Source organism: Mytilus californianus, unplaced genomic scaffold, assembly GCF_021869535.1.
Source record: "Mytilus californianus isolate M0D057914Y unplaced genomic scaffold, xbMytCali1.0.p SCAF_19, whole genome shotgun sequence".
Taxonomy (NCBI): Eukaryota; Metazoa; Mollusca; class Bivalvia; order Mytilida; family Mytilidae; genus Mytilus; species Mytilus californianus.
In genome coordinates, this window is record NW_026262667.1 from 8,204,530 (window position 1) to 8,218,252 (window position 13,723).

At 31.6% G+C, this 13,723-nt stretch overlaps 1 protein-coding gene across 10 annotated transcripts in view; it reads left to right on the forward strand.

Annotated features, from left to right (window-relative positions):
- The window catches only part of LOC127727202 (coiled-coil domain-containing protein 186-like), a 54,006-nt gene extending 47,251 nt beyond the window's left edge, over positions 1–6,755 (forward strand). For 9 of the 10 annotated variants that reach the window (XM_052234658.1, XM_052234661.1, XM_052234659.1 and 6 more), the window contains one exon: positions 2,376–6,755. Coding sequence is in view for 2 of the 10 variants with exons in the window: in XM_052234656.1 (XP_052090616.1) it covers positions 2,376–2,501 (126 nt within the window). In the remaining 8 variants the exon portion in view is untranslated. Of the gene's footprint in view, positions 1–89; positions 161–2,375 lie in introns of all 10 variants that reach the window. The other variant, XM_052234657.1, reaches the window with a different exon arrangement.
- Positions 6,756–13,723: the final 6,968 nt, after the last annotated feature.

Consider the following 13,723-nt stretch of genomic DNA (forward strand, 5'->3'; position numbering starts at 1 on the left):
ATGGGAGCAATGGTGGTATACAGTGTCTAAAATATAAAGATTATTACCGGTAGATAATTTCTGTATTGAAAAAGTTTACCTTTATTTAGATAACAAGGAAAAGACCACAAACAAGACAGAGCATTGGTTTGTCTCGCAATACAACTTGCCTTTAGTACAGGTCATAATCAGTTAGATGTCCATGCACAGTTCAATGTATTTTCCATCAGCCAGATATGATAATATTTTTTACTGCTACTGTTATGTATTTTGCTTGTTCTTAATCTCAGAAGCATGATATGTACTGCTATACTTTATTACTGTTAGTATTTACCTATATCATTATGATATGAAGTAGGGGGGAATGTAGTAGATGTAATAGACTGATAATGTCCCTTTGCAAGTTACATGTTACAGCTTTCAGTTTTTGTATCTGTTCCCATGAATTAAAATGTCAATACATTATAACCATAAAAATAACTTTTCACTATCACACTACCCAATTATTAACCTTCCAGAACTTATGTTCTTTTACTGGGACATTTGAGGGAGAATTTTTCATTTTTTATATTAATTTTTTTTTACAATTTTGTTTCTATAATCTGATATGTTAGGTTGAGTGAAATTAAAATATCATTAATCAAATTTTTGTAGTGTATTTATTTATAAATGTAAAATGTATAAGCAAAAGTTATAAAAGGGGTTAATTTAGTTAATTATGCTTATTGTACTTGCTTTACTAAAAGATAAAGTTTTTCATGGGTCTTTAATTTGTGTTTGCACATTTGGAAGAATTCAACTCATTGGAAAAAATAATATTGTGTTCATATCATTTCATTATCAAGATCATATCAAGAGCAACACGACAAGGTACTCGAAAGGGTAAAAAGACTCCTGCAAACCATCCACCACCGACAGGGAGTCAAATGAAACGTGAAAAATCTATCCTCGGCTCAGAGTGGACATCCTTGTATAAACATAATAGAGCTGAATCAATAGCAAACTGGAGTCGAACCTCAAAACCAACCAGAGAGCATTCCCTTATTTCTGAATACATTGGGATCACTAAACCAAAACGAGAAAAATCCAAACTTTTCCCTCCAATTTAAACAGGTGACCTATATGTCAGCATGGAGTGAATTAATTCACCAATCACATATTTTTAACAAATAACTTACAAATATTGAGAGTCACGTATGAAGTTTAGTTTTGTCACATCCCAATAAAATCCTGTTACCTCCCTTGAAAACTTTTAATATCATGACTTGGATGCGTGTTTAAAAGATTATGCCTTAAAGGCTAGACTTTTGTAGATTTTGAAAACAGAGTGAATTATTATGAATTGGAAATCACTGCAACAGTGTGGCATTTTGAACTCATAGCAAAGACTGTCAAATAACAGGATGGGCGAAACATAAGTCTACATAAAATAAAATTCCAAGCATGCACTCGATCATTGCATAAATTTTATTTTGAATTCTTGTTGCACAATTTTCATCAAAATCCTGTTCTATTGTCACATCATTCTCACTTATTTGTCAGAAACACTGAGGCCTAACTTCAAGACCAGTTGAACACTGCACAGAATAAATAGTTCTTTATTTCAGATTATCAAATTATGAATCTTTGCTACTATCGTAGCATGTGAAAGAATGTTGCATACTTATATATATAGCTGCTTTGTATATTTCTATTATATTTGATATTAACATACAGACATCTTTATGCCATTGAAATTTTTGCAATATTTAAAGAAGTTTTATTGTAGATTTGCTGTTGCTTAGATATATATTTAAAATATTTTAGAGATGACCACCAGCTAAGTACTTTGATCAATTTTGTATAAAATAGAAGTATTTATGTTTTGATTGGTTCATTGTACAACAGGTATAGAAAGCTTATATGTATAGTAGAAAATTCACATACAGTAAAATCTGAAGTTCTGAAAGCTTTGCATGTTTGTGCATGGTGTGCATGAAAAATGTACAAGCTATTTTGCTTAATGAATAGTTATAATTACATATTGAGAACATTTTATTGAATTTTCAAATCCAAATGTTAATGGAGATCCATTTTTAAGTGTTTTCTATTTTAAAGAAAATATGTGAAATTTTAAAAGTAATATATATATATATATATTTAACAGGTTATTTTCAAGTTACCCTTTTTCAGCTATGGATTAAAATCATTATTTTGTTTAAAGTATTAGAAAACACCACAAATGGTAGAAAATGTAAAAGTTGTGTTGAAAAATTTCATACTCCACTGAAATTATTTTGAAATATTTTACGCACAATTGTCATTTGTACAGCATAAAAGTAAAGCATTTCTTTTAAACAAATATTGTATTGAATAAAGATTTATATTCTTATATATGTATAATTGTATTTTGACAGGTTGGTCCAGTAAATCCTCACGGCGCTGACCAAAGAACTTACTCTCATCCTGTACCTAGAAATGTTTACCAACCAAGAAGAATGTTTTCTCCAGAAAACTATGCCAACCAAAGCTCGACAGCATAAAAATTAATGTGTTCAAATAATTGTGTGATGTGAAAATCTGTTTAGTTTTTTTAAAGCATTAAACAATAGTATTATAAAAAAGTAATCATGTATTTCAAATTTTGAACATTATACTTAAACAAATAAGTAATTGTAAAACAAATCATGCTGTAACTATGTTTGACCCTACTATTTTTAATGGGAGATAACGGCGTTTTGCATTTGCACCTATCTGCATTTCATTTGCGCCAATTTTTTCTTTCACTTGCGCCAATTTTTTCTTTCATTTGCGCCGATTGTGTACAGGTAAATTACAGGTGAGTTTTATTTTCTATTTATTTTTATAAACCTCTTTCGTTAACCATTTGTACATATGTTATGAATTGTCAATTATAACATGTATATAACTGTTGTCCCCTGCACACCGTGATGAGGTGGAATTAGGATTTCGAGCAGGATAAGTCAATTCAAAAGACAAAAGCACTGTGTGGCTAACGGAAGAGGTTTTTAATGATAATGATAATGAAAAATAACATTCACCTGTACACAATCGGCGCAAATGAAAGATCGAAAATTTAAAAAATCGGCGCAAATGTCATGCGCACGGAGATAACTTAAAATTTTTATTTATTGCAGGAAATTTTGTTACTTACAATTAAGTGCTAGCATTTTTACTGTTAGTCTATTAGATTATGAAAATTAATTTTAAATATTGTTATTGTAAAGTGTGAGCAGTTTCAGAACTTAAATTAGCTATATTTTGGATATCTTTGTTAAAAAAAAATCATCATTCTTTTTTGAATGTTGACTACCTATAATGAGGAGTAAGAGGAGTAAAGATTGTGATAAATAGTTTTTGTAAAGGTTTAAAATCTGTCCATGTTTATGTGTTTTTTTTTTTATGTATACATGTATTCTTGCTAATTTATAATTATTACACAGGGTAGGTACTTGGTGATTTTAAGGCTACTAATTTAATTGCTCAACTTAAAGGTGAATATTGAATTGATTTTTCTTTGATTATAAATACCCACAGGATTTGTTACTTTTCTGCCACACAGTATTAGATGAAAGTTGTACTGTCTATTAACTCAAGTTATTTTTAATGTCTATTAGACATTCAACTTAACTTTACCACTGCAGTAATTTTTTTTAATTTTTGTAATGAACATTTTTTCACTCCATTATTTTTTATGTCTTGGGAGTTTGTAGAGACTGATAACAAAATGAAATGTCAAATTTTACATTACAGCTTGTCTTTAAAGTTTTTGTTTGATTGTGATCATAGTTTTGACATCATTAGTCAGTTAATTTAAATTAAAAAATGTTTTCAATGACAAATGTTGTGAAAAATTGAAAGCTAAAAACCCATGATTTTTTTTTTTTTAAGTTGCAATATCATTTTTGTTACAGTATATGATAAATGTCAATATACTCTGACCAATACAGCTGACAATAAATGACCTTTCATTAAATGTTTTTGTCCATATCTTTGCTTTGAGAATACTTGATGAAAACAAGTGATGTGGATCAATTCCATTGACATTTGCTAGATGGCATACTTTTTTTCCCCGCAGATATGACTAAAGATGTTCAGATAAACTGTGAATGTCAATGAAACAGCAAACCAACAACACAAGTACACAAAAAAACCCACATATTCAGAGGTTATGATATGGTTTTCAAAGATGGATAAGTGTCCATACTGTCTTACAAGGCCTAAATCTTCTTGATCTAAAGAATTATGAATGATTTCAATTGTCTACCTCTTTAGCGCCATTTAGATAAAGTTAACAAAAATACAACCTATTTGAAATAGGTAAGTGTAAATAGATAGTAGTATAACAAAACATTTGTTAGGATAGGAATTTGGTTTTCAGGTATTCATGTCAATATGTGTAGAATGTACAAGTTGCTTGAAATAAAGTTACTTTAGGATTACTCATAATTATGTTTTAACAATTTACTAATAAGACATTGACATGGTGTCACAGTGAATTTGTTAACAACTTTAATCCAAATAAGCTAATGAAGTTTTATCTAACTAACCTATTTTGTTCAGTTAAATGTGCAATTAGCATGTACAAATGTCATACTTACATCATAAAATTTCCACCCACCTAATTGTAATTCTGGGAAATTCAGGTTAGCTAGCTTTAAAAATGTAAAAAAAAGTTTGAAATTTAAAGAAATAGGAGTCAAGAGATGAATCACATTAAAGGAGTAATTGATATAGAATTTTAATGACTAATGTTCTACAGTTATAATATTGGATTTTTTTTTAAAAAATAAATATACATATACAATGTTATAAAAAACGAATGTTTGACAGAAAAGTTTATTTTCTTGTATCAAAATGTAATTTTGTGCCATTTAATCCAGCGGTTTTGAAGGAAAATTTTGGTGCGGACCATTTGTTTTAAGATGTAAAGTTCAGAACATTGTTTGAACACACCCTCTATTTTAATTACCCTTTCAGTTTTATAATGGTCACAGTTGTAATCTTCTTCAGATAATTTTGAAAATTTTTACTTTTATAAGTTGATTCACTATGATTGTTTATATGAAATAAAAACACTAAGTCAATGACTTTATAATCTGACTAGTTTTTTCGACAGTTTTGGATGCTATTTAGAATTGTTAAATATAGTTTTCTGTATAATCTTATATTCTTTTCAGTTTAATTTCCATATATATTCGTGATGATCAGGAGATTATCTTTATTTTCTCTATTTGCTTACAAAAACTGTTTTTATATTTCCCCAGTTACATATTTATTACTTGTTATACAATCTGGTCATAAGCACAGGTTGAGTTTTATAGCAATATTAACCAGCTTGGTTTTCTCTGATTTAACAAGTGTGTAAATAGTCATACTAGGCAATGTCTTTTTTTAAAGCCTTGGATGTGATTTTAGAATGTGTTGCATTCATGATGTGTTTTTTTTCGCTAAAGATTTGCTCATCTGGTGAATATTTAAAGTTGATTTATACTTAAAAATAACCTTTTAATTTTATAATACTGTTGATTCATTATATATGATGGGGTACCGATTTTCATGAATTTTGTGGGTTATGGTAAATCAGGAATTTAAAAGTTCAACGAAATATCAATTTTTATAGGCTTGTATGCAGACTTTAAAAAATCCATATATTCAAATACATTTATCCATGAATACTCAATTTACCTCAATCCACGAAAATGGGTAGCCACAAACAAAATAATCCACAATACATTAAAACATGCCTTTGAAATGTATTTACTGAATCAGAGACCAGCATGCAACATTTTTTTGCTATACATTCTGATGTTAGATTGAATAAGTTATGAGTGTCCCTAACTGTTTGACTTGGTTTTTTTTTTTATCAAGTTTGATTTCATAAGAAACAACATTTAGACAATAGTAACATTAAATCTAACCACAACAACAAGTGACTAAGAGTACATATTAAATAAGATAATGAACTTTTGAAGGTATATTTAAGTTTCTTGTATAATTATCCAAACCATACTGCTGCTGATGGAAATCTTGTGGTTAATTATAATCCACTCAAAAGGTGGGGGCTTTATTGCATTCACCTTGTCCTGCTGTCTGTTTTTCCAGCATAAATTTTCATCACTCTTTTCATAATAAACTCATCATAGATACCAGGATTGAAATTTTGTATTTGCGCCAGACGTGCGTTTCGTCTACAAAAGACTCATCAGTGATGCATACTACTGAACAGAATGACTATATTAAGTCAGCAGCTTGACAGTAATGAGTTGTGAACACTTACTTCCTGTTTTATACTTTGAATGACTAGTGGGGATATGGTTAGCACTACACCCTGAACTTTGTGGTTATGGTATACCTTGTTTTACATTGTTATAGGATAGACACAATTTTAATTGTCTCAAGGTCAAAGTATATTCTCCTGGACTGAAAACAAATATGGTAATTTAAATGAGTTTTATTATTTAGCCCTATAAAATCTAAGATTGACAATCTGAGACTGTTTCAACAGTATGTATTGTATAAGAGTACATTTCATATTGGTTATTTTTTATCTGGGCACATAATGTGTTATATTTTGGACCAAATAATTTATTAAATGGTCTGTACTATATTTGTTTGTTAATGATATTTTTTTACATATGTTAGTTAGTACGCGAGTCAACAATGATATTGTTTACATATGTTAGTGAGTACGCGAGTCAACTTTTGTTTTTAACAATTGATCTGTATTATTATTTATTTGTATGAGAACACTATAATAAAATATCTTCACTTAATTAGTATTGTTTGGCCTTCAAACATCTCATAACATGATACTATATAGAAAGGTCCAGCTGTTTCACCATCAGAAGCATGACGTTTGTTGTTTTGAATTATAAGGACAATGAGAAATGTTTAAAGTAGTAAGCTTTTTTGTTTTGTTTTACCAATATTATAAAATTTCCATATGAGGTTACTGAACTTAAAAAACATAATAAGTTTGTACTTAGTTTCATTCCAAACTAACAACTTTTTGTTGATATGGAAAAATAACGGCTAAATAAAAATGTTTTAAGCATTAATAAAGTGTTTGCACTTAACCCCTGAAATAGCCCCAAATCTCAACCTTTCTTTTTTTACCCTGTATCAATTGATTGAGTATTATATCCCCACTAGAGGAGTGGCGGCTATATTGCATTTACCTGGTCTGTCTGTCAACATGTTTGCCCACAAATATTTCTGTAGCACTTTTCTCAGGTACCACAGAGCAGAATAACTTCAAATTTGGACAGCAGCTTGATAGTGATGAGTTGTAAATTAGGGCAATGATATTTGATATGCAGTTGTATTAGCATTGGCACATCTCATTTCCATGGATATTATTTGGCCCCGCCCCTTCAGTCGTGGTCTATTGACTTTGAAACTTTTGCATAGTTTACATGTATTAGTTTGTGATTATGTCAATTTATGGGGAACCACTAGTGGTAGGTCAATGATATTTGGCATGCAGTTGTTTTAGCTTTGGCACATTTCATTTCCATGGATATTGTTTGGCCCCATCCCCTCAGTCATGGTCTATTGACTTTGAAACTTTTGCTGATTTACATGTATTAGTTTGTGATTAGGTCAGTTTATAGGGAAACACTAGTGGTAGGTCAATGATATTTGGTATGCATATGTATTAGCATTGGAACATCTCATTTCTATGGAAATTGTTTGGTCTTGTACCTTCGGTCATGGTTCATTGAATTTGAATATTTGGCATAACTTAAATTTTAAAGTATTCCTATTATAATTTCAACATTTGCATTTTACTATCAAAATAACAAAAAGGCACGACATATCTCTGTGTTAACAGTTTATTTTCTGATATTTTGAATTACAAGTTTGGGATAAGCTTAGCACTATGTCGAATGTAATCTTGTTTATATCTCCTAAGTCACTACATATACATCTAATTTTTTAAGATAGTCTAGGGATTACTAGTATGACATTCAAATCATCTCAGGTATTGGCTGGTTCATTAATACTCATAGAATCTGAAAGAAAATCTTAGTGACTGACTTGTACACTGAGATTCATATCATATGAGTCATTCACTTGTTTGGTGACACTAAAAGTCCAAGAAGTCGACTTGGTTAGTTATAAGCAAAGTCTGAGACATTGACTCATTCAGATAGTTAAAGGCACTGACTTGTTTACTGATGTTCAAATAGTTTGAGACAATGGCTTGTTCAGTGACGTTCAACTTGCTTGAGAAACTGACATCAAGGTCTTATGAGTCATTGACTCATTCAATGATATTCAAATCATTTGAGACACTGACGTTCAAGAAGTAAGCAACTTGTTTAATGACATCCAGACCACATGAGACTCTGACTTGCACACTGACATTAAGATTCTACGGTAATTTTTTTATACTGACATTCACATTGTCTCAAACACTGACTTGTATTTACTTCGTCTGAAAACTGACATTCACATCGTCTAAAACACTGACTTGTACACTGACATTCAGATCGTCTAAAACACTGACGTGTACATTGACATTCAGATAGTAAAAACACTGACTTGTACACTGACATTTTTTCATCGTCTTAAACACTGACTAGTACACTGACATTCAGATCTTATACTTTGACACTGACTTGACAACTAACATTCATATCATCTTAGGCATGCACAGACTTGTTTACTGACACTCAGATCGTCTAAAACACTGACTTGTACATTGACATTCACATCGTCTTATAAACACTTACTTTTACGCTGACATTCGTATTGTTTGAGGCACTTACTTGTTTACTGACATTCACATCGCCTAAAACGCTAACTTGCACACTGACATTCAAATCTTATAAGGCACTGACATGTACTGATATTCTTATTGTCAGACGCACTGACTTGTTCACTGACATTCACGTCGTCTAAAACACTGACTTGTACACATACATTCACATCGTCTGAAACACTTACTTATACACTGACATTCTGATCTTATAATGCACTAATTTGTACATTGACATTCTGATCTTATAAGGCACTAATTTAAATGTACACTTACATTCGTATCATCTGAGGCAATGATTCATTTACCGATATTTAATTCGTCTAAAACACTGACATGCACATCGTCTAAAAGACTGACTTGTACACTGACATTCATATCGTCTTAAACACTGACTTGTACATTGACATTCTGAAGCTACGAGGCACTTATTTGTACACTGACATTTGTATCATATGAGGCACTGACTTGTTTACTGACATTCACATCGTCTAAAACTCTGACTTGTTAATTGACATTCACATCGTCTCAAAACTCTGACTTGTTAATTGGCATTCACATCGTCTCAAAACTCTGCATTGTTAATTGACATTGAATTTCACATCGTCTCAAAACTGATTTGTATACTGACATTCACACCGTCTTAAACACTAACTCATACACTGACATTTAAATCTTATAAGGCACTGACTCTTACACTGACATTCGTTACGTCTGAGGCAATGACTCATTTACCGATATTCACATCGTCTAAAACAGTGACATGCACATCGTCTAAAACACGGACTTGTACACTCACATTTAGATCGTCTTAAACACTATTTTGTACATTGACATTCTGATCTTATAAGGCACTTATTAAGGTCTTTCCACTCCGTTGTTTTTCTAATGTTTTTTTTTCTTCTAGCATTTTTTTGACATGCCCTCTCAATATTTCTATTGGAGTTATCAAGACCAAATTTGTCCCACCGATAGACCTCATCAAGAAGTATTACCAGATGACCCTGTTAAGGATTTCATCATCCCCTTTAGAAGTTATCTCCCTTTTATTGGTTTTTTTTCGACATGCCCCCCTCGTTGGTTTTAAAGATATCACGGCCTTATTTGTACTATAGGTAGATCTCATCATGATGTATTACCATATAGGATTTCAACAACCTCTTTGAGAGTTATATATATATCCCCTTGAAGCAATTTCTTTTATTTGCATTTTTCTTTAAAATGGCAGCATGTACAAGAACAGATAGCAATGTTAATAAACAAAAACAATTAGTATGATATCAACCCTTATAAGGAGTTATTTCCCTTGAAAAATTATACACAATTTCTGAAAAATTATATTTCGAGAACCGGAAGTCGTAGAGACTTGGAACCTTCACCAATAATCTTTAATTCGTGTGAACTTTAATTTGCACCAAAGGTCAAAGGTCACTGAGAGCAAAAAAAATTTACGCTGCAATTTCAAGCTATCATATTAAGAAAACGATAAGAGTTTGATGCATACATACGACGAGCTCTACATTTTATTCATTAAGTTCAAAACTGTCCGACCGTCTGTTCAAAAGTTACGACGAGATAATTCTTAAAAGTATAGTATTGTGTGCAGATCTTTTTAAAGGTAACAGATATCAATCTACTATAAATTGGAAAAATGATCAGTATTTTAAGACCTTCAATTTGAGGTCAATGTCAGGTCATGATGAAATTTTACCTTGACCTTCAAAGTGTTTTATGACCTTAACCTTGTGATATTTGAAAGGTCAAGTTGTCCTGAGTTGAATGGTGGTAGTCCCATATCTCTACGACTTCCGGTTCTCAAGTTTGGTATTGCATCATATATTTGATTATTCATTGTGACCTTGATAAACCTTGGAATTGTCCATTTTTTTTTCTAAAATGTTGATCTTCAACTGCAGATCATTTATCATTTAACAGATTTGAGATATCTATTGTCGTTTTACAAATAATGCAGTTTGAAATTTTGCGAGCGGAGGCATGTATTTCTGAATCGACAACAGCTTTCCACCTGAAATTTTCAGAAATTGAAGAATTTAACATGGTTATATGTTTGACTAATTACCAAAAACTTTCAATGAAAAACTCAAAAAAAAAATCAATTTGAAATTTTCATCTTTTACATTGACTGTAAGTTTTATAAGTTCTATTTATATAATTGATATTGCATCATTTTTGGCACTTTGTCAAATGCGGTCATTTGATATATCAAATTGAAGGTCTAAATGAGCTCTACTCAAAAATGAAAATTTTAAACCCCTTTTTCATCCCAGTTGGAAGGGTGGGGTCATTTAGTGCAAAAAATTCAAACTTCTCAGATGGTTAGGTTGTCGCATATCAAATGAAAGTTCATAAAGCGTACATTTCAAATATCAAATTGAAGTCCCCCGAAAATGGGTTGGGTGGGGTCATTAAGTGCAAAAAATACAATGTCTCATAAGGTAAGGTTGTCATATATCAAATGAAAGGTCATAATGTGTACATTTAAAATATCAAATAACTCTCCTCCAAAAATGAGTTAGATGGGGTTATTAAGTGCAAAAATCAAACTTTCTAGAAAATGGTGTTGTCGCACAGCAAATAAAAGGTCATTTGGTCTACATTACAAATATCATACTTCCGATCTCAAAAATTTAGGCGGAATGGGTAATTAAGTGTAAAAAGTGAAAAGGTTCAAAAGGTATACTTCTCGTATATCAAATGAAAGGTCGTAAAGAGTACATTACAAAACATCACTTTTACAGGAATGACCTTTCAATTGTTTTACAAACAACTGAGAAACTAGTTTGTACACTGACATTTGTATCATCTGAGGCACTGACTTGTTTACTGACATTCACATCGTCTAAAACACTGACTTGTTAATTGACATTCACATCGTCTAAAACACTGACTTGTTAATTTACATTCACATCGTCTTAAACACTGACTTGTTAATTGACATTCATATCGTCTAAAACACTGACTTGTAAACCGACATTCACATCGTCTAGTAAAACACTGACTTGTTAACTGACTTTCACATCGTCTAAAACACTGACTTGTAAATTGACATTCACATCGTCTAAAACACTGACTTGTTAATTGACATTCACATCGTCTAAAACACTGACTTGTTAATTTACATTCATATCGTCTAAAACACTGACTTGTAAACCGACATTCACATCGTCTAGTAAAACACTGACTTGTTGACTGACTTTCACATCGTCTAAAACACTGACTTGTTAATTGACATTCACATCGTCTAAAACACTGACTTGTTAATTGACATTCGCATCGTCTAAAACACTGACTTGATAATTGACATTCACATCGTCTAAAACACTGACTTGTTAATTAACATTCACATCGTCTAAAACACTAACTTGTTAATTGACATTCGCATCGTCTAAAACACTGACTTGTTAATTGACATTCACATCGTCTAAAACACTGACTTGTTAATTGCTGTTCACATAGTTTAAAACACTGACTTGTTAATTGACATTCACATCGTCTAAAACACTGACTTGTACATTGATATTCACATCGTCTTAAACACTGACGTGTACACTGACATTCACATAGCCTTAAACACTGACTTATACACTGATTTATACACTGACATTCAGATCTTATAAGACACTGACTTATACACTGACATTCAGATCTTATAAGGCACTGACTCTTACACTGGCATTCGCATCGTTTGAGACACTGACTTATTTACCGATATTTACATCGCCTAAAACACTAACATGCACATCGTCTAAAACACTGACTTGTTAATTGACATTCACATCGTCTCAAAAAATGACTGTTACATTGATATTAACATCGTCTTAAACAATGACTTGTACACTGACATTCACATTGTCTAAAACACTGACTTGTACACTGACATTCAGGTCTTATAAGGCACTGACTTTTTTTACTGACATTCACATCGTCTAAAACACTGACTTGTACACTGACATTCAGATCTTATAAGGCACTGACTTGTTTACTGACATTTCCCATCGTCTTAATCACATACTTGTACACTGACATTCAGCCTCAGACGATACGAATGTCAGAGTACAAGTGTATTAGACTAGCATCATTCAGATGATATATATAGAGGCTGTAACAGTGTAATTTCCTTAATTCAATGGAGCCACTTTACTTTCTATAACATCATTTTCATATCTTACCTTACACATTAATGCTCCTTCCATTTGAAATCACTGAGTCAAACATAGGTTAATTGATGTCTACACCCTTTGAAGCCTAAACTCCACTGACATTTTTACTTTGACTGAGGTACCTATTGCGGTAATTATAGTCCAAATCTTTCAAGTATGGTTAACTCTGCTGACAATCAAACGATAAAGGGAGTTTACTGATCATTGATTTGTATACTTTTGACATTATGTCCCTTCAGGGGCCCTTAATTGGATATAAAGAACGTTATACTAAATGATTCATTGATAAGGCACTCTAATCATTACTGAGACAAATTTAGTGCTGGTACTGTCGACATTCTCATCCAAACAGGAACAATTGGTTGTAATTACGTTGAATCAGTGTTTAGCTACTTAACATTGTATTTTTGTGCTGAGACTACTATAACACTGTGTTATAGTAGTCTCGGGTTTGTGTCTGTGTACCATGATATATTATCATGTTTTAGTGCTTTTGTGTATGTGTGTGTGTGTGTGTGTGTGTGTGTGGTTTGTTTTGTCTGTGTTTATGTCATGGTGGTATTAAGTAAAGCTTAGGTACTAGAGCTTTGTTTTTTTATATGCTTTAACATGTGCCCAATTGAAATAAATGTATGTAAATATAATCTAACACTTATATAGTTCGTGCTTCCGTTTTTCTGGATAAACCCTCGTCAGGAACGCTCAAACACAACATTTAAAAGCCAGTGATATAAATATCTAAATATCTAAGGAGCTGAACAAAAGGGGCCTACACAGTATTGAGGGGGTGGACAGC